Source organism: Clinocottus analis, unplaced genomic scaffold (genome assembly GCF_023055335.1).
Source record: "Clinocottus analis isolate CAN_PGR_092001 unplaced genomic scaffold, fCliAna1.0.p SCAF_11, whole genome shotgun sequence".
Taxonomy (NCBI): domain Eukaryota; kingdom Metazoa; phylum Chordata; class Actinopteri; order Perciformes; family Cottidae; genus Clinocottus; species Clinocottus analis.
The window spans coordinates 13,877,439-13,896,241 of NW_027175832.1; the positions used below are offsets into that span (position 1 = coordinate 13,877,439).

The following is an 18,803-nucleotide window of genomic DNA, read 5'->3' on the forward strand; positions in this document are numbered from 1 at the left end:
CACTGTGCCCTTCCAACAGCAAATGAGGCAGAAAAGCAAACAGCAAGCCAAAATTGAAGCCACTCAGAAATTGGAGCAAGTTAAGAATGAGCAACTCCAGCAACAGCAGCAGCAGCAGTCAGAGGGAGATGGCAACAACAGTGGAAACCAGAGCCCAGCCTCCCAGCCCAGCAATGGCAGCATGTCCCCCATGCAGCAGCACAATTGTAAAGATGGCTTTGCCAGGCCGCAGCTACCAGGGACGCCCACTTCAGGTCCCCCAGAGGATGTGTTCTTACGACCACCCCCTCCCCCTCCATCTGGATCTTCCTCCCAACCTCAGTCCCCACAGGTATTCTCACCAGGTTCCTCTGGTTCCAGACCCTCTTCTCCATGGGACCCGTATGCCAAAATGGTTGGGACCCCAAGACCGCCAAATACATGTCGCAGAATGCCTGTGGAATCTGGTAAATCCCCAACGTCCATGATGGAGCAGCAGGATAGAGGGAGGCCCTCTCCTGCTCATGAATCTTTTGGCTCTCCAACATCCATGAGCAGTGACCCTTATGCCAAACCACCTGACACCCCAAGGCCAACAGGAGAAATGGACCCTTTCCTGAAGCCCATGGGTCCCCCCAGGGCCAGTCAGGCTGCCCAGGGAAGGCCCCCAATGGGTTCTCCAGGCAGAGACCCATACTCAAGGCCCATGATAAGAAATGAGGCCTATCAGCGCATGGCCCAGAACAGGATGATCTTGTCTGACCCTTATTCAAGGCCTTTACTAACACCAATCCCTGGAAGTAATGAGTCTGGCTCAGTCCCTCTGTTCAAAACACCTATGCCCCCTCCTCAGACTCAGGATCCCTTCAACCGACCAGGTCTCCATCCTTCTGACAGGTTCTCCCAGAATCAGCAAATGGACCCCTATGCTCAGTCTCCACATACTCCAAGACCATCTGGGAATGAGAACTTCACCAGCCCTCCTAGAATGGGCCAACATCACCCTCAGGTGCATCCATATGCTCAGCCAGGACCAATGACCCAGATGTCTAGAAACCCCTATGCCCATGCACCTTCCACTCCAAGACCTGACCACTTCACATACGACCCCTTCGCCCAGCCCCCTGGTGCCAACAAGCCAGCTACTGACCCTTTCTCTCAGTCTACAGGCAATCAACGATCCATGAATGAACCCGCTGCTCAACCTCGGCCATTTTTTGAGCCCTATGCCCGTCCTCCCGGCACCCCACGTCCACATGATAACTATTCAAACACCCCTAACCAGTCATCAGACCCTTACTCACAAGCACCCTCTACTCCTCGCCCCAGTGGGATGAACCAGTTCACACATCAGCCGCACCCTGGACAGAGGATGTCACCTTCCCACTCAGTGGACCCTTATGCTCAGCCACCAGGTACTCCACGACCTTCTGTTGGAGAACGTTTTTCTAAGTCACCGGGCAGCCAGAGGGGGACAATAGAGCCATTTACTAGTACACCTGGGACATCTAGGCCAGGAAGCAGTGACATGTTTCCCCAGCCTGGGGCTTCTAGACCAATGCTTAATGACCCCTACGCCCAGCCTCCAGGGACCCCACGGCCTGGTCCTGATGTACTCGGCAGACAAGGGCCAAGGCTAGGACTAATGGGAAACCAGGATCTTTTCTCCTCACCTCAAGGCAGACTTCATGAGCCCTTCCCTCATCCAGGCTCACAAACACCAAAACACCCTAGTATTTCAGAAGATGGATTTACTCAGTCACCCTCCAGAAGACCCATTCAGACACCTGGCCATGACCCATATGAGCAAGCCCCCATGACCCCTCGTCCGCAGTCAATAGAGAAAATGGAAATGAAAGATCAGCCATGTGTAGGGAACAATGGAACTGTCCTTCATGACCCAGGTCAATTGTCGAACAACCCACAAATGTCTGGTATTTCCTCTGAGGGTGTTGCTCTTGCTGAGAGTGAGGAAAGACTCAGACAGGTACTTGAAATAGCGCCTATGTTCCATTCAAAATCGAATCACTAATACGTTACTATTGCAATTTTTTTTTCAATGTTTATTAACAAACTGGGTCATCGTTGTTGTGACAGCGACATTTCTGGTTCAACATGACAAGAACCAGAAATGGTCAGATAACCACACAGCTGAACAACACCCCAATTCCCGTAAGACATAGTATGTTGTCCATTTCATTGTAAGCAAAACCTCAAGTGAGTAAACCTGTAACGCCTTTTGTAATCCTTCGTTCCTTAAAACTGTCTGAGTGCCCAACTATTAATGGCAGGTCAAAGTTGGATCAAGAACTTTAAACAATATAGCAGTTGGTCATCATTTTACAAGAAATATAGTGAAACTGGGGGTTTGTTTACTACCTGTCTGAATATCTGACCATGGCTGCTTCTTGTTTTGAACCTACAATGAACACTCTTGTCAAAATATTCACAGCAAAACAAACAAAAGTGAGTACAAAGGTTTTATATCAAATGGGAATGACTGCCATCTAAAAAACATTAGTATTGTTTCCCGTCTCTGTAGATGAATATCTTGTTGCCATGCAGCCATTCAAATCTTTGCTTAAAGCAATAACCTCAACATTCTCTCATCATCAACAGCAGCCCACGAACTACACAATAGCCATAGCCACAGACTATGAACAACATCCACATCAGCTTTACTGCTAAAGTCTCCTTCCTATCTTGCTTACAAATATGAACACTGATCTTGTTCTGCCCAGTAACTCGAGCCATCAGACAAAAGTTCTACTGGAGAAAGGTGTTCTGCTAACTTATACGCTTATATCAATTACATTTTCTAGTAAGTTTTTTTTAGCTAAATAGAAATGTGAGACGTATAGGAACAAGTAAAGGGAATGAAAACGTTGTGGCATTTAAGTAGGATGAACTGACAATCTGTCATAACAGCTAGAAATACAGTATTATTGTAAGCTACACTTGGCCCATTTACCTTGAGCTTAAATGTATGTATGCTTGTTATGTTTTTTAGCGACAACGAATTAGAGAGCTAATCCTCAAGCAGCAGCAACAGAGGAGTGCTATTCGACAGGAGAGGGGCCCTCAGGAGCCTGCTGGCAACATAACCCCAGGAACACCGCGACCCTGGCCCCAGGAGGGCCCTGGGCATCAAGGGGAAATGTTCAACCGGCCTCCACCACCTTATCCTGGACAAGGACCCATGAGAGGGCCAATGCGATTTCCTGGACCGTTTCCAGGTGATCAGCGTGTCCCTTTTCCTAATGAGGCACAACTCTCCAGGGGCCCACATCCTGGAGATCCTAATTTGAGACAGCAGGGACCAAGGTTTGTGTGATGATGATCTTTTTAGTACATGTATGCGTTTCCGATATATGTAATTGATGACATATCGCTGCACAAATCCAGGAATGCTCTTCCTCTCTATTTATACATGTTTTTTGTTTATACTGTTTTAGGTTTGCATTTCCACCTGGAGTTCTTGGACCTCATGGGTCCCAAGAGTTTTTTCCTCGGGGGCAACACCCAATGCAGGATGTTCCTCCTCAAATGCGACGATCCATGTCTGTCGAAATGGCAAAGAGTATGGGAGGCAACCCTATGGGGCTTCCTCAGCACTTCCCACCGCGTGGTATGCCAGTGCAGCAGCACAACATAATGGGCCAGCCTTTTATTGAGCTGCGACACAGAGCCATAGAAAACAGGCCACGTATGCCATTTCCCCCTGGTGCCATGCAAGGGCACATGGATCTCAATTTGCAGGGTCAAAGACTACAAGGCTTTCAAGGAACACTTGATTCCAGGTTCCCTTTTAATCAGGGGCCCAGGATGGTGGACTCCATGGCCAGCCACACTGGCCATGTACAGCTATCTGCCAGCATGGACAATCTTCATCAGCATGCTCAAATGTCAGGAAACCACACACTCAGACAATCTCATTTGATGAGATCCATGAGCCAGCCTTCTTCAAATGAGAACCAGAACATGGCAGCATCTATGATCCTGACTGCACCCCCTGCTGGGCAGACTGAGTCTGTGTCCGTCAGTGACGGCATGGAGGAGAAACTGGATGCAGAAGAATCAGCCGTCAAAGATCTTGAAGATGTGGAGGTGAAAGACTTGGTGGATGCTGACTTGGAAAATCTAAATTTGGATCCTGAAGATGGCAAAGACTTAGATCTAGAGACAAATGACCTCCACCTTGATGACTTCCTAACATCTGGGAAATTTGACATCATTGCCTATACAGACCCTGACCTAGATGACATCAAGAAAGACATGTTTAATGAGGAGCTGGATCTCAGTGATCCTATGGATTATAATGCAGACACCACAGACATCAACAAAAGTTCGAGCACAAGTGGAGCATCATCCAGTTCAGCATCTGTCTCTGCAAAGTCAGAACCCTGTGGGGTTCAGTCTTCAGCTGAAGTCAAGCTGGAAGCCCCTGGGAGTCAGGACCCTGTTTCTTTGGCACTTGGGAAAGAAATTAAAATGGAGGTCAGAGACTGTCAGAAACCCCCTGATGTTGGTGACCAGCAAACCACTGGAAACACCTTAACCTCAAACCAGCAGGGAGTGATCTCTGACTCCACCCCAGTCCTGTCTAGTTTACTTATAAAGCAGCAGCCTGAGGAACAGTCATTAAATCCAATCGTAGAATCTGTCAGTCAAGGTGTTAACCTCATGCCCCAGCCAAACCAAGCCACTGACACTCAGCATACTTCTGGACTTACAATACCAGACGCCACCTCTGCAGGAGAAACTTCGATGAGTGACTTTGGGGAAGACGATCAGCTGGGGCTAGCTTCTGCATTGGCCCAGAGTGGTCTAGACCAGAGCGGTCTGACCCTGGCCCAGCAGGTAGCGTTGAATCAGGCGCTGGGTCAGCACGGCCATCTACACCGTCCTCTTCTGCTCGAGGAGCAGCCACTGCTATTGCAGGACCTTCTAGACCAGGAGAGGCAGGAGCAACAGCAGCAGAGACAGATGCAAGCCATGATACGACAGCGCTCCAGCGACTCCTTCTTCCCTAACATCGGTAAATTATTTAGTCCACAACTTCTATTTGTCGCTTTGGATCATGTTTGAGAATACTTGTCTTTTCTGAGAGTGCATTATTTGTCATTTGCAGATTTTGATGCCATCACTGATCCCATCATGAAAGCTAAAATGGTTGCTCTGAAAGGCATCAACAAAGTCATGGTTCAGACCAACATGGGGATGACCCCAATGGTCATGAACAGGTAAAAAGTTCACTTTTCTTTCTTGAGTAGAACATTTGGTAGCGGGAGTGTATGTATTAGTTTAGATTTTAAAGCAACGGTGATACAGACCTAAATGGGCCAGCCATTAAGATATTGTAAAACTATTGGTAGAATGGCGACTGTGATTTGATTGGATGACTAAATGGTGTGTTGTTATTACTCTATCACAGATTTCCTCCTGGTCCTGCTCTACCTTGTCCTGAAAGCACACCACTTCCTCCACAAGTTGTTGGACAGGTAATTGAATTATCAATCTGCTTAAATGTTATATAAAACAATATAATGAAAAAAATCTAAATTGCAAATATATAACCTATTTGTCATCCTTGATTTCAGGATGGCAAATTGACACAAGTAGCAAGACCGAATCCTCCGAACTTTGGACCAGGATTTGTCAGTAAGTTCTCGTAAAATTCATATGCATTTTCAACTTTTTGGTTTGAAGGTTTGTCATGCCTTGAAATGTTAAGGTATTTGTTTTTCATGCTGTCAAAATTGCTAACAAAAAGGTTTTTTCTTCTTTCAGATAATGCTCAGAGGGCTCAGTATGAGGAGTGGCTCCAGGAGACTCAGCAACTACTTCAAATGCAGCAGAAGTTTCTGGAAGAGAAGATTGGGGCACACAGGAAGTCTAAGAAAGCCCTGTCTGCCAAGCAGAGAACAGCTAAGAAGGCAGGGAGAGAGTTCCCTGAGGAGGACACTGAGCAGCTCAAACATGTCACAGAGCAGCAGGGTGTAGTGCAGAAACAACTGGAGCAGGTAAATGTTTGGCCTGTCAAGCTCCACCACTGAATTTTATCTCAGCCTTCCTCTGAACATTGTCAGTCCTGAGCATTATCCTTTCATTGGACCTATGAAGCAGAGTTAAATGTTTAAACTAGCATTCTGGACCTCCACCAGAAGTAGATGCCTCCATGCTAAGCGGGCTTACGACTGTTATGGTTGATGTGTGGTGCTCAAATAAGGTATTTCTGAATAACAGATTGGGAAAAAAACATTTTTTAAACAAAAATACTATTCTAGGAATTTACTTTCTGAACAAAATAGAAAAACAAATATCCAAACCAACTGAGAGATTTAAAACACACATGCTTGTATCTTCGCTGCACCTGTCAACCTGTTTTAACTCTCTAAAAGAACGGTGTTGAAAAGAATGTTCTTGGCTGGTTCTACTTTCCAACTTCTGCTTTAAAGTTAAATTCTTCAGTTTCTGTTTGAAATTAAAATCGTACAGCTCTTCCCTTGGGTAAACACGTGTCCTCATGAATTTGTTTTACTAATGTGATAAAATGCCTTGAAAGTGATACGTAAATCCTTTGTAATTTTCATAGAGAACTTCAATAACATTTCATTTTTTTAAATAAATGTTTTATATTCTGTTTCAGATTCGCAAGCAGCAGAAGGAGCACGCTGAACTTATAGAGGAATACCGAGTGAAACAACAGCAAAACAATATGACGCCCATAATGCCTGGGATGCACCCAATGCCAGGCCCTGCTGGTATGGTCCCGAGTGGACCTCCAATTGTCCAACCTCCTCTGAACCCCATAATGCAGATGCCACTTCATCCTGGCCAGCCTAATCCGCCTCCCTGTCTTCCCAACTCACCACCTGGCTGGCATCCTGGTGCGCCTATGCCAGGACCGGGAATGCCACCCATAATGCCCCCCCAGGTACCTGTGGGAAATCCCGGCCAACCTCATCAGATGCCTATGAGTAACATACCTCAACACTCACAAATGCCTGTGGATCCGCAGGCACCACCAGCTCCTCCAGGTGGTGTAAAACCAATACAGGGAAGTGGTGTGAAGTTCGATGACAACAACCCATTCAGTGAAGGCTTTCAGGAGCGGGAGAGGAGGGAAAGGCTTAGGGAGCAGCAGGAGAGACAGCGGGTGCAGCTAATGCAGGAAGTTGAAAGACAGAGAGCCCTGAAACACCGTATGGAAATGGAGCAGCAAGGGATGATGAGACCAGATGGGAACATGGCCCCACTTGCTCAGATGCCATTTTTTAATGCAGAGCTGCCACAGGACTTCATGCAGCCTCAGCGGCCTCCTCTGCAGCAACAGCAACAACTTGCACCAATGTTCCCCCAGCAGCAGGGCATGCAGCCTGGTATGGGTTCACCACCCGGGACGTTTATGCAAGGTGAAAGGAGAACCATGATGGGCAATGGAATGATGCCTCGTGACATGGGGTCTGGTTTTGGGCCTGATAATCTTGCCCTACAAGCACCTCATTTTTCCCAGGGTCAACCCAGACCTCGTCAGTTCAGTGGGCCAGGGATGATGCTTCCGATGCCGGGTGAGGGTCCACCATTTGGTGACTCAGCTACACCTCTACCATCTAATTTTCCAGGCTCAGGTCAGTCTCTAATCCAGCTCTACTCTAACATCATTCCAGATGAGAAGGGGAAAAAGAAAAGGAACCGCAAAAAGAAGAAGGATGATGATGCAGATTCAGTCAAGACATCTTCAACCCCACACTCGGACCTTACAGCCCCGCTCACACCGTGTGTCTCAGACACCTCCTCAACTCCAACCAGAAACACTCATCTATTTGGTGAGCAGGACTTGTCAAGGTCCCCCTTACTGGGATCTTCCACCCCCAGTCACTCAGAGCTGGAGAGGCAGCTTTCTGGAGGACAAACTGGACAACCTGGTGTCTCATCAGACATAGCAAGAACCCAGGCTCAGGAACATGACAGAATCCTTAACAACATAAAGCTGGAGCAGACGGATGCCAGTGAGTGTCATGGGCCACGGGACGGACCCATCGGCTCAGAAATGAGCTCTGTGAAGGAGGAGGGCAAAAAAGGGAGTCTGTCTCCCTTTGCTGCAGGGCAAAGTCCAAACAAGGGGGAGGCTGGTAATGAACTACTGAAACACCTTCTGAAGAACAAGAGTACACCTTCACCCAGATTGTCCCAGCAGAGGTTGGAGGAGAGCATGCGCTTGGAGGAGGAGGAGCTGGCCGACTGCAAAGCCCTGCTGAGGCAAAGCTCCATGGACAGCAATGGGGTAAGTATTTATGTTAGTCATACAGCTAGAGTGCGGAGTGATCAACATAGTGAGTCATAGACGGGCTCGGTGATTCAGTTGGGGGGCCGTGTCATAGTTAAATTGGTATGAGTCATAGCTGTCGGTTTTTGAATGAGTCATTGTTCTGTGTTTGAAAACATCCAACTTGGAGCCGCAATGCTGCTCAAGTAATCTGAAGTAAATTAATGCATTTTTATTCAAAAACATATTTTTCTCATCTCCAGGCGTACTCTGATGGCCCCCCAGACTTCCCTGGACCTGTGCTCCTTGAACAGGAGAAGAAGAAAGGTAGGAACAAGAGGGCTCCGAAAGGAGGGGAGAAACCTGCATCTCGCTACAAGAAGAGGAAGAAGGAAGGGGATGAGAGACAACTGATGCATTCTGGCCCTGACACTGTAATGACCCAAATCAAACAGGTAAGATTGATTTCTTCACCGTATAACCTGCGCTTCATTAAATTGGTTGAAGCTGCACCACTGCATGTTTTCGGGATCAAAGGATGGTAGAAAGATTATAGCTTAGAACGTGAACACTTTATTCAGAATTTTACAGTATTAATTACTACCAGAATAGTAAATGCTCATGAAATTTCACATATCATGAGCATATTACTGTAATGAAGTGCACACACAGGTATTGTAAGCAGTTATTATTCAGGAGAGTGGAAGGGGATTCGTGATTATATACCAAGTCGCTCATTGATTGAGGTTTATTAATTTAAACTTCATGAATCTGACTCTCATTAGAAATGTAGTACAATATCATCTTATTGTCACATTTAATGTAGCTCAGCAAAACCAAATGACCATGCACTTTGTATTGCTTGTTTCTCACAAGTATCAAACAAGTCTGGCTGAAAGAGAAATACTTTTTCCGGGCATTTTACAGGCAGTGAAAGAACTATGTAATGGCATAACCCTGCATACCAAACCCATGACTAAGGCTAAAGCTTTAACTGGCTTGCCAAGCTGTCTTGTTGGGGTTGAAGGATTTTTGACGAAGCAATCCATCCATCTATCTCAGATGAATACTACTGGTTATGCAAGGTTAATCATAAATATAATGTATTTATGTAAGCTCTTGTTTGTTTTTGTGTAAACATTGTATAATTGTGTTTGTCTGGTGGTGTTTTTCTCTCCTGACACAGCAGCTCTCCCTGCTGCCCCTAATGGAGCCACTGATTGGGATCAACTTTGCCCATTTCGCTCCCTATGGCAGCGGCCAGCTCAATGGAGAGAACCTCCTGTCTGGTACCTTTGGCAGCGCCTCACTTGACGGAGTGTCCGACTATTACTCCCAGCTGGCCTACAAGGTGAGATCTGCTTACCATACTAAGTAGGAACTGGATAAACGGGGATGTATGTTTAGTGTGTGCAGCATGTGATGACACTGCATTGGTTTTGATTCCTACAGCAGAGTAACCTCAGCAATCCACCAACACCACCAGCGTCTCTTCCTCCGACCCCACCACCTGTAAACCGACAGAAAATGATCAACGGATTTGCCACGACAGAAGAGCTAGCCAGCAAAGCTGCTGCCATGGGTAAGCATTCAAGAAAATGTACCTTTTTAAAGGTATACAATGAAGGATTTATTAAAGGAAACAATGTATTGTGTCATATAATAGTAATCCTTCTCAATGATTACTTAAGACCCACTAGAAGTGTATGGTGGTATTTTTGTTTTATTGCTGTATTTGGGACATACTGGGTGTGAAAGCGCAGGCGTAATTACATCAAAGAGGAAACCATGAAAATGTCAGGCTAAACACAAATTTAGCGAGAAGAAATAGCATAGCAGACCTTTAACAACATTACACGATGTTCCCACTTTACCTCCCACTTTATCATCGGTCATCTTGGAACAAGCATTATTTCCATCATTCTAAGCCAGCATACTGTGCACAGTCGTGTTGACATGGTGTTCCTGTTTCATACAGTGTCCAAAGGCCTGGTCCCAAAGCCGCTACATGTCCCGTTTAGGACTGAGGAAGACCTCCTAGCCCGGGCCATTGCACAGGGTCCCAAAACTGTGGATGTTCCGGCCTCCCTTCCCACCCCTCCTCACAACAACCAGGAGGAGCTCAGGTAAAAATCCGTTCTAACCGGTCTTCTGGTGGGCTCTGGTTGCCATTAACAATTGTCAATTTATTTGTTTGTGTTGATTGCTCATGTCATCATGTCATGATAATGGATTTTGGGATACATGGTCTTGACAAAGGTGGTTAATATTTAGTTTCTCCTCCAAAAATGATGACAGCAACAGAGGACAGGAGCCTTGCAAGGACAGGGACACACCGGACAGTTTTGTTCCATCCTCATCTCCTGAAAGCGTGGTTGGCATGGAGATCAGTCGCTACCCAGACCTGTCTCTGGTGAAGGAAGAGCCACCGTCCCCCTGCCTGTCTCCTGTCCTCCCCATGCTTCCAGCACCTGACGGGAAAGGTAAAAAACGCACATTATTCCCACATAATGATGGCACAGTTGAAACAGTTATTCCTGAGACACCAATCATAATTAATTGTTGTGTAGAATGTTTGTGAAATGTTTGTGAAACTGTGTACCTTACACATGCGTTGGCAAACTTTGATGCATGTGCTCCTTTTTTTATTTTCCAGGATCAGAAATCAAACTGCAGGATATCAAAACAGAGCCCTCTGCGATGTTCTTCGGCTCCCCCTTTGGCTCCATGTCTAATGATTCCAAACAAGGGCTGGTGTCTGTAGCTATCACACTGAGACCAGCTGCAGCAGAGGTAGTAATACGTGGATTCACAGAGAGTCAGCAAAGGCTTTAAAGTTTTGATTTAGTCAGAAATTCTGCCAAATTCCAGGGTTGTAAATATAATCTATATATCTTATGAACTATACTTTTTATGTCTCAGAACATTACAGGTGTGGTGGCGGCCATTTCAGACCTACTGTGTGTAAAAATCCCAAGCAGCTATGAGGTCAGCAGCACTCCAGATAGGGGGCACCCATCAATGCTCGGCGGTCCAAGGGTGGGCCCCCATGGTATGGATCCTCGGCCTCCCATGCTCTTCCACGGACAAATAGACAATGGAGGGCTCCACGGACGGCCGGGACAGATGATGAGGCCCAGTGGTGCGCATGCAATGATGCACCAGCAGCAGGCACATCATTTCCGTTTCCATCCCAACAGCCCAGGTGAGGGAATAAAACTAAATGAAATTAGAGCATTTTTAATTGAAAGTCATATCTGATTAAAGCTAAACATGTGAAAGGGCACAAAGTCGCAAGTGTGAAAGTCGAGCATCATTACACCACAGGTTTACAATCAGAGAATGCGTTCTGATATCATTTAAAAATATATATTTTCTGTTCCTTCAGGTGCAGCTCTAGGTCGAGGACCGGACCAGAAGACCCCTGGCAGCCCAGGATGTAAACCCCATTGGTGCTGCCACTGTAAAGTGGTGGTTCTGGGAAATGGTGTGCAGAAATCCATCAAAGATCTCCCCGCCCACATGAAGGTACCAAATTAATTAGGCTTAAATACTCTGGATCGCAAGTGTGAATGACTAATAATCTACAAAACTCTTTATATACACGGTACTAGTTCATAAAAAGTCATCTCTGCCAGGAAATTATAGATAATCTATTATTGATTTCCCGAATGAGGGGGACAAGGTGAGCTATGACTGGATGCCCAGACTTTACTTAGAGAATGTATTAGCTACTTTCAGCCTGAGGGGCCATACACACACAAACACACACTGCACTACTTACATCCTCTGATTATGTAAATACTGCCTGCTGGAATTAAATCCATTTCAGATAAATTGGTTGGGTAAACAGTATACCCCATGACTGCAGTCTTGAGTATTGAATTGAATTGAATACTTTGTCATTGTCCAAAGACAACGAAAAACAGTTTAAGCTGTTCCCATGGCAAAGACAAGCATTTAAAACAACCATAGACACATAACGAGTAGACATTTAAAGTAACGCAAGTAGACATCAGAAAAAAGGGGATTAAAGTGCATTAATAAGAGTATTTTGGTTATTTAAATAGTGTATGTTTTTTATGTTTATTTCATAACTTATTTTGAAATCAGTACAACTTAAGCAGTTGAAATTAGTGAGGCTTTGATTCAACACCTCATTTCTAATTCAGCCAGTTGAAATTTGGACTTCTTCCTGTCATTAGGAATCTGGAGGTCGTTTGAGATCCGAGGACCTCGTCTTCTGTAGTCACAGCTGCTTCCTTCTCTACTGTTCCTCATCACCCATACAATCCAGATCAACTACAGAAACTAAGGTCTGTACCCTCTAAAAAAAAACCATGGGTCCAAAACACATGCAATTAATACAATTGTTTTTAGTTTTTGCTGGACCTCATGGCTCTTGTTTTGTCTTTTTTAAGGAATCAATGTCCCTTCTCCCTGTCTCTGAGCAAACGGAGAGCCTCTCTAAAATCCTGCACCAGTACAGTAACAACATGTCATCACTGGATGTGCATTGCCTGGCACAGCTTCAGCCCAAGCAGTCGCCCCCCTCTACTCCTCCCATCCCTTTCCCCATGGCCGATGAGACACCCAAGATGGACACCAAGTCAGATACCATCAAGGTCACAGTAAAGCTGAAGGCCCGGCCAAGGTCCCATGACGGCTGGCACCAGGGAAAGAGGCAGAAAGGACTCCGCTGGAGGAAGTGGACCGTCCAGGTGTTGGTGCCAAGAGGGAATTCACAGCTCCCAGACGAGGATAAGATCGATGAGCTTCTAAAGAAACTCGGGGCCTCCCTGCGCCCTCCCGCGTCCCTCAGGGACCACAGGCGGTGCTGTTTCTGCCACCAGTTTGGAGATGGGATCACAGATGGCCCTGCCAGGCTTCTCAATCTAGATCTTGACGTATGGGTTCACCTGAACTGTGCCCTGTGGTCGACAGAGGTTTACGAGACGCAGGCTGGCGCCCTCATCAACGTGGAGCTCGCGCTGCGCCGTGGCAAAACGGTGCGCTGCGCCTACTGCCAGCATACTGGAGCCACCAGCGGCTGCCACCGCCTACGCTGCACCAATGTCTACCATTTCACCTGCGCATTGCAAGCTCAATGCACCTTCTTCAAGGACAAGACCATGCTGTGTCATGCCCACAGACCCCGGGGGACAGCCGGACAAGCGCTGGAACACGAGCTGCGTTGCTTTGCCGTCTTCCGGCGCGTCTACGTCCAGAGAGACGAAGTGCGGCAGATTGCAACTGCTGTGCGGCAACCGGAGTTGGGCTATACCTTTCGAGTCGGCAGCCTGGTGTTGCACGCAATTGGCCAACTAACCCCTCTGCAGATGGCAGCCTTCCATTCCTCGACAGCCATCTTCCCGGTTGGCTACGAGGCTTGCCGCATATACTGGAGCATGCGCCATGGCAACCGCCGCTGCCGCTACGTCTGTTCTGTTGAGGACAGAGACGAGCTGCCAGAGTTCACCATCAGAGTGATCGAGCAAGGCTACAAAGACCTGGTCCTGACTGACAGCTCTGCCAAAGGTTTGCCATCGCATGTATTCCTCACAAGAATATTATTGTTGTGTGTATCAGAGTACAGTTTCTGACCTTGTGTGCTCGTCTCACTGTAATCTAGGAGTGTGGGATAAGGTCCTCGGTCCCGTTGCTGAGAAACGAAATGAGGCAGGGACTCTAAAGCTCTTCCCTGTTTACCTGAAAGGAGAGGACTTGTTTGGAGTCACAGTCCCTGCTGTCGTCAAGATCTCTGAATCGGTTTGTTGCTGCTTCTTTTTCTTTCTTTTTTTTGCTTTGTATTATTCAGGTTTAAATGATATGACATTTAAAACAAATGTGTAGATTATGTCGTTAAAAGGCTGCAGGATACAACCCCTTTTTTATTAATTTATTCCAGCTACCAGGAGTGGAGGCTTGTGTCGGGTACTCGTTCCGTTACGGACGCAACCCTCTTGTGGAGTTGCCTCTCATATTCAACCTCGCTGGCAGTGCCCGCGCCCAACCAAGAACCAGCCCTGTGTACACTTCACTGGTGATCAGGTAACATTGAATAAGCTCTATGATGTCTTCAAGCAAAACCAATCTAGAATTATGATTTGTAGTTAATATTTTTTGTTCTTTTCATTACCTCCTTGCGTAAAGGCCACATCCACAGGCTGTATCCAGCAGCAGTGCCAGGTCTAACCAGAATGTGGCCCAAGGAGAAGGTGGCGCCCCCCATAGCAAGCCTCCAGTGATGCACCCCAGGTCTTCTCAGTATCGCTGGATGAAGAGTGAGTGGAGAGCCAACGTCTATCTGGCCCGCTCACGCGTCCAGGTCAGTGATCAAAAAGATATTTGGTTTATTTTGCTGCTCTTGAATTCTCTTCCCCTGTGGACCGAATGAATACCGTCTTGTGTAACATGTTCACAGGGTCTGGGTCTGTTCGCTGCTCGCGACATTGAAAAACAAACTATGGTGATCGAGTACAATGGAACCATCCTCCGAAATGAGGTCGCCATCAGGAAGGAGAAGATCTATAAATCTCAGGTATTCATCTGTTTCAATATTTTGTAAGCTGAAGTTATGTTTATCTAAAGTTAGTAGATGTAAGTAAAACCTCCTCTTCCCCCCCCAACAGAACCGAACAGTGTTCATGTTCCGCCTCGACAGTGAACATGTTGTAGACTCCACTCGAACAGGAGGGCTGGCAAGGTACTATGAGATTTCATTGGTTATTGTGACATTTTTGCAAACATAAGAAGGACATAGAATGACATCTTTTATGGTCCTGCAGCTCCAAATCTTGCATAGTGCTGTTGCGTATAAATAAAATGGGCCTTTTGTTGTTCATTGAGTTTGTATAAACATGTGACAGTAATAAAATCAAAAATACATGCATAAATCTTTTTTCCATCAAAGTCAAAACACTTGATTTTAAATTTCGAATGTATCAATTTTGCTACTGGCAATCATTTTAAATGTAAATTGCAACTTACAACCACTTTCTAGCTATGCGTAGACTCTCGTGTTGCATGTAATGAATCACTTTTCACTTCTGTCTGGTTTTCCCAGATATATCAACCACTCTTGTGGCCCAAACTGTGTTGCTGAGGTGGTCACATTTGAAAGGGGTTACAAAATCATCATCAGCTGCAATCGCAGAGTGGAAAAAGGAGAAGAGGTGAATATCTTTCTTTCCTTTGACTAGTCTTCTTACTTATACAGTTGAATTAGGGACGGTTATCATTTAGATTTTATCGATACCACTACTCTTACGGATTCTTTTTCATTATCACGTAACTACTTTTGAATACGTTATAAAGAATGAAGAACACATCGCTTGTTGAACAGGTGTATTGATAAAGTATTGAATTTTTTCTACTTTGCCCGTAAAATACCAGGTTTCGGTATGCGTTATGATAAATCCCACTGCTTTTTTGCTTTTTTTTGGCATTAACCAGTCTGTGTAGCATTCGGGTGCTGGTTGGCAATGTGTCTAGATAACCTTATTGTTTTCAGGCCCTCCTAACCCTAAGGTCAATGCCTAACCTTAACCAGAAGCCTACTGCTCTACGGAGCTGGTCTTTGCCGAGGAGAGCAGCAGGATTCCCAATCACGCTTCCGGCGGGCATCTCAAATATGAATATAAGCACCAAAAGCGCAAATGTGGCACTGATGTTTCCCCTACTTGTTTTTCAGCTGTGTTTCGACTACCAGTTTGACACTGTGGAGGGTCAGCACAAGATCGCTTGCCATTGCGGAGCTCCAGAGTGCAGGAAGTGGATTAACTGAGGAAAAATGACAAAAAAAACGACAAAAACCTAAATGCATTCCTTGCTATATAGTGTGCGGATGCTGTGATCTCTGCGCTGAGAAAGAGGAAGAAGGAAAAAAAAAAGGCTTCACATTAAAGCCATTTTAAGAGTGAGCGGAAGGCCTGAACCCTTATTGGAGAGGTGATTGATGGCTCGTCAAGATCGTGGAAAGAAATGGGTGGAGGAAGGGTGTGTGTGGGGGGAGGGGGGAGGGGAGGAACGTAACACAGTAGCAGGACGTGACTCGTGCCATATGTGAGGGGCTCTGTTGTATGAGATGCCTCTGTCTGTCTGTATGTGACTGTGAGCTTGTTTTGGTGTACATGGGGTGCGGAATCCACCAGCGAATGAGAAAGCACTGTGCAGGGTGCGGCCTTATTGCTTACTAAGGGCAGGCCCTTTTGTTTCATACTGTCAATGTATACCGTATGACTAAATGTAGACATCACTGAATGAGGAATGTACAGCAATGAATACCGCGAAGGGAATATTAACTTGCACTAAAAAAAAGAAAATAAACAAAAAAACAAAAAACCACACACACGAAAACTTTTAAAATACTTGATTCCATGAGTCAGTTTTATCATAGGTCTCTGTCATGTGATTTGTGTGGAATTCGAGAGGTTTTGTATTTATTACTGAGTGAATGAATTTTATTCTCAAAATAATGAGATTGAGTTAAAGAAGGCTAGATTGCTATTGTTTTTGAAGATTGAGAAAGACATGCTGTTACTTTTTGTATAAATGTACATAAAGAAAACTATAGGAATAACCGACCAAATACTACCTTAACCTTCTTGATGTTTGGGTGTTTTTAAATTGTTTTTGTTCTGTTTGTCATTGAAATTTATTTAAGATGGACGTTATTTCAGTTTGAGAGTATATATTATGATTATTCTGTACAGAATTTGTAATATAACCACAATAATTCACAAAGTATTTTTGTTGTATTAAAAGTAAGGTATTGTAGCGTAGTGTTTTGTGACTTACACATGCTTTGACCACTCAAAAAAAAGAAATATTTTTGTTGACTAACGTAACGAGTTATCAGTTACAGAATCAAAAAAAGGACAAAAAAAAGACTCTTCAAATAGTAAGAGATCAGTGTGATCTGTTTGCTGTTAATCAGGTTTGATTTTAAAGAACTGTGAATTAGGTTTTGAAACCCAAAAATGACTTTTTAACTTTTTAACACGAATAGGAACACCAACATGTATTTACCTGTTTTCGTTTTTACATTGCTTTTAAAAATACGGTGCAAACGTCTAATGATATTGTGAGTTAGACGAACCGGTTTGTGACTGAACGAATCGTAACGGGGAACTGTGTGGAGCCGCAGGTTGTTTTACCTTTTTTGGACAGAAATGGCATTCTCCTTAATCAGAAATATTTCTTATACTGACACTTCACAAGTCACATGCTTAGAAACGGAAGAGTTTTTGCGTGCACAATTTCAAGTCGGCTGTAAAATTTTGGAGACAGTCTTAGAACTTGTAATGTATATGGCATGTATTTTTTTAACTTTCCGAAGACTCAATTGTATATATTTTCTCAATGAATGGTTGTAACAAAATTGTTTCCTGGATATTTTTCTTCTCTTGTATGATATTACATCATCCTGCCAGTGTGTTTGTGCTACATTTTCTTGGTTGTGTAGTCAGATTTTTTCTTTTCTTTTTTTCCTCTTTTTTTTGAAAATGCCTTTTGAAGTGTACAGAGTATGAGGTTTGGAGTTTGTTGAATTGAATTTAGAAACATTTACAAAAATAAACTATTTTACATGTTAGCATGTTGTGTATGTGACATCAATATTTATAGTTTAAATTTGTGAATATGAATTTAAGAAATATTTAATTTCTCTCCTCTAAACACTGGTTGTTTAGAAAAGTTCTATACCTATCTGTGATTTTGAAGAAGACGTCAAGCAAGGCTCCAGGGGATTAGCAATGTATAAAAAAAATGCTAGGTGTAATTAACCAATACTCTTTTAGAGGCTGTTTTATTGCCAAAGATACAAATATCTATATCTAGATAGATCGATCGATAGATATAGATATTTATCGATCAATAGCCTTTTTGGCTTGTGACCCACCCAGATGGGATACATTTCACTTCTTTGACTGCTAAAAGTCATAACAAGCGTACTTCCGCTTGTTATGAGTGCCACTGGAGCTCCTCAAAGTTGTACAGTGGGTCCTTTGACAACATAACGCCTGAGAACATTGTGTCTTCATCGCCGTCTTCCCTATTATTTAATCAAACTTGCATCATGACAGAATTGTCAAGCTGACATCGTAAAAACGGGTGTCCATAGCATCCTCATTATTGATTGATAAAAATGTTCTATGTAGGCTATTGTGTAAATGAGACCCACAGTAACATCTGGGGGATTTTTGCCTCATCGCCCTCTTACTTTACTAAGACTTACTTGAAATAATTGGACTAGTAAATTCAACTTATTTGTCAATCCACCTGGGCAACAAGGTATATCATTCGTGCCAAGATCATTGACTTTATTTGTCACGTGTCCCCCATTTTAGCAGTCTGGCACTATCTCCCATTGTATTTTAGAAATAGATTATATGATTCTGTTACCTTTTAAAGCACTGAATAGTCTCTAGATCCTGTCACCAGCACTGAATTATTCTACACAGAACAGTAAATCAAGCTGAACTATAATTAGTATGGATCAGATATGACCATGCATTTACTTAACTGAGTATATCTTCTTAACTGTGTACTTTTA

General features: G+C 44.5%; 1 protein-coding gene across 15 annotated transcripts in view; it reads left to right on the forward strand.

The window, feature by feature from the left end:
• The window catches only part of kmt2cb (lysine (K)-specific methyltransferase 2Cb), a 66,458-nt gene extending 48,615 nt beyond the window's left edge, over nt 1-17,843 (forward strand). For 9 of the 15 annotated variants that reach the window (XM_068601482.1, XM_068601543.1, XM_068601529.1 and 6 more), the window contains 25 exons: nt 20-1,966; nt 2,990-3,303; nt 3,435-5,017; nt 5,111-5,222; nt 5,414-5,480; nt 5,580-5,640; nt 5,770-6,002; nt 6,629-8,266; nt 8,512-8,703; nt 9,435-9,599; nt 9,701-9,830; nt 10,227-10,374; nt 10,547-10,731; nt 10,905-11,041; nt 11,171-11,453; nt 11,637-11,776; nt 12,454-12,564; nt 12,670-13,786; nt 13,881-14,017; nt 14,157-14,299; nt 14,402-14,576; nt 14,673-14,789; nt 14,881-14,954; nt 15,315-15,423; nt 15,942-17,843. In XM_068601482.1, coding sequence (XP_068457583.1) covers nt 20-1,966; nt 2,990-3,303; nt 3,435-5,017; nt 5,111-5,222; nt 5,414-5,480; nt 5,580-5,640; nt 5,770-6,002; nt 6,629-8,266; nt 8,512-8,703; nt 9,435-9,599; nt 9,701-9,830; nt 10,227-10,374; nt 10,547-10,731; nt 10,905-11,041; nt 11,171-11,453; nt 11,637-11,776; nt 12,454-12,564; nt 12,670-13,786; nt 13,881-14,017; nt 14,157-14,299; nt 14,402-14,576; nt 14,673-14,789; nt 14,881-14,954; nt 15,315-15,423; nt 15,942-16,034 — 9,411 coding nt within the window. In that variant the 3' untranslated portion in view covers nt 16,035-17,843. The remainder of the gene's footprint in view (nt 1-19; nt 1,967-2,989; nt 3,304-3,434; nt 5,018-5,110; nt 5,223-5,413; nt 5,481-5,579; nt 5,641-5,769; nt 6,003-6,628; nt 8,267-8,511; nt 8,704-9,434; nt 9,600-9,700; nt 9,831-10,226; nt 10,375-10,546; nt 10,732-10,904; nt 11,042-11,170; nt 11,454-11,636; nt 11,777-12,453; nt 12,565-12,669; nt 13,787-13,880; nt 14,018-14,156; nt 14,300-14,401; nt 14,577-14,672; nt 14,790-14,880; nt 14,955-15,314; nt 15,424-15,941) is intronic. The other 6 variants (XM_068601513.1, XM_068601590.1, XM_068601552.1 and 3 more) reach the window with 5 other exon arrangements.
• The last annotated feature ends 960 nt before the right edge of the window (nt 17,844-18,803 follow it).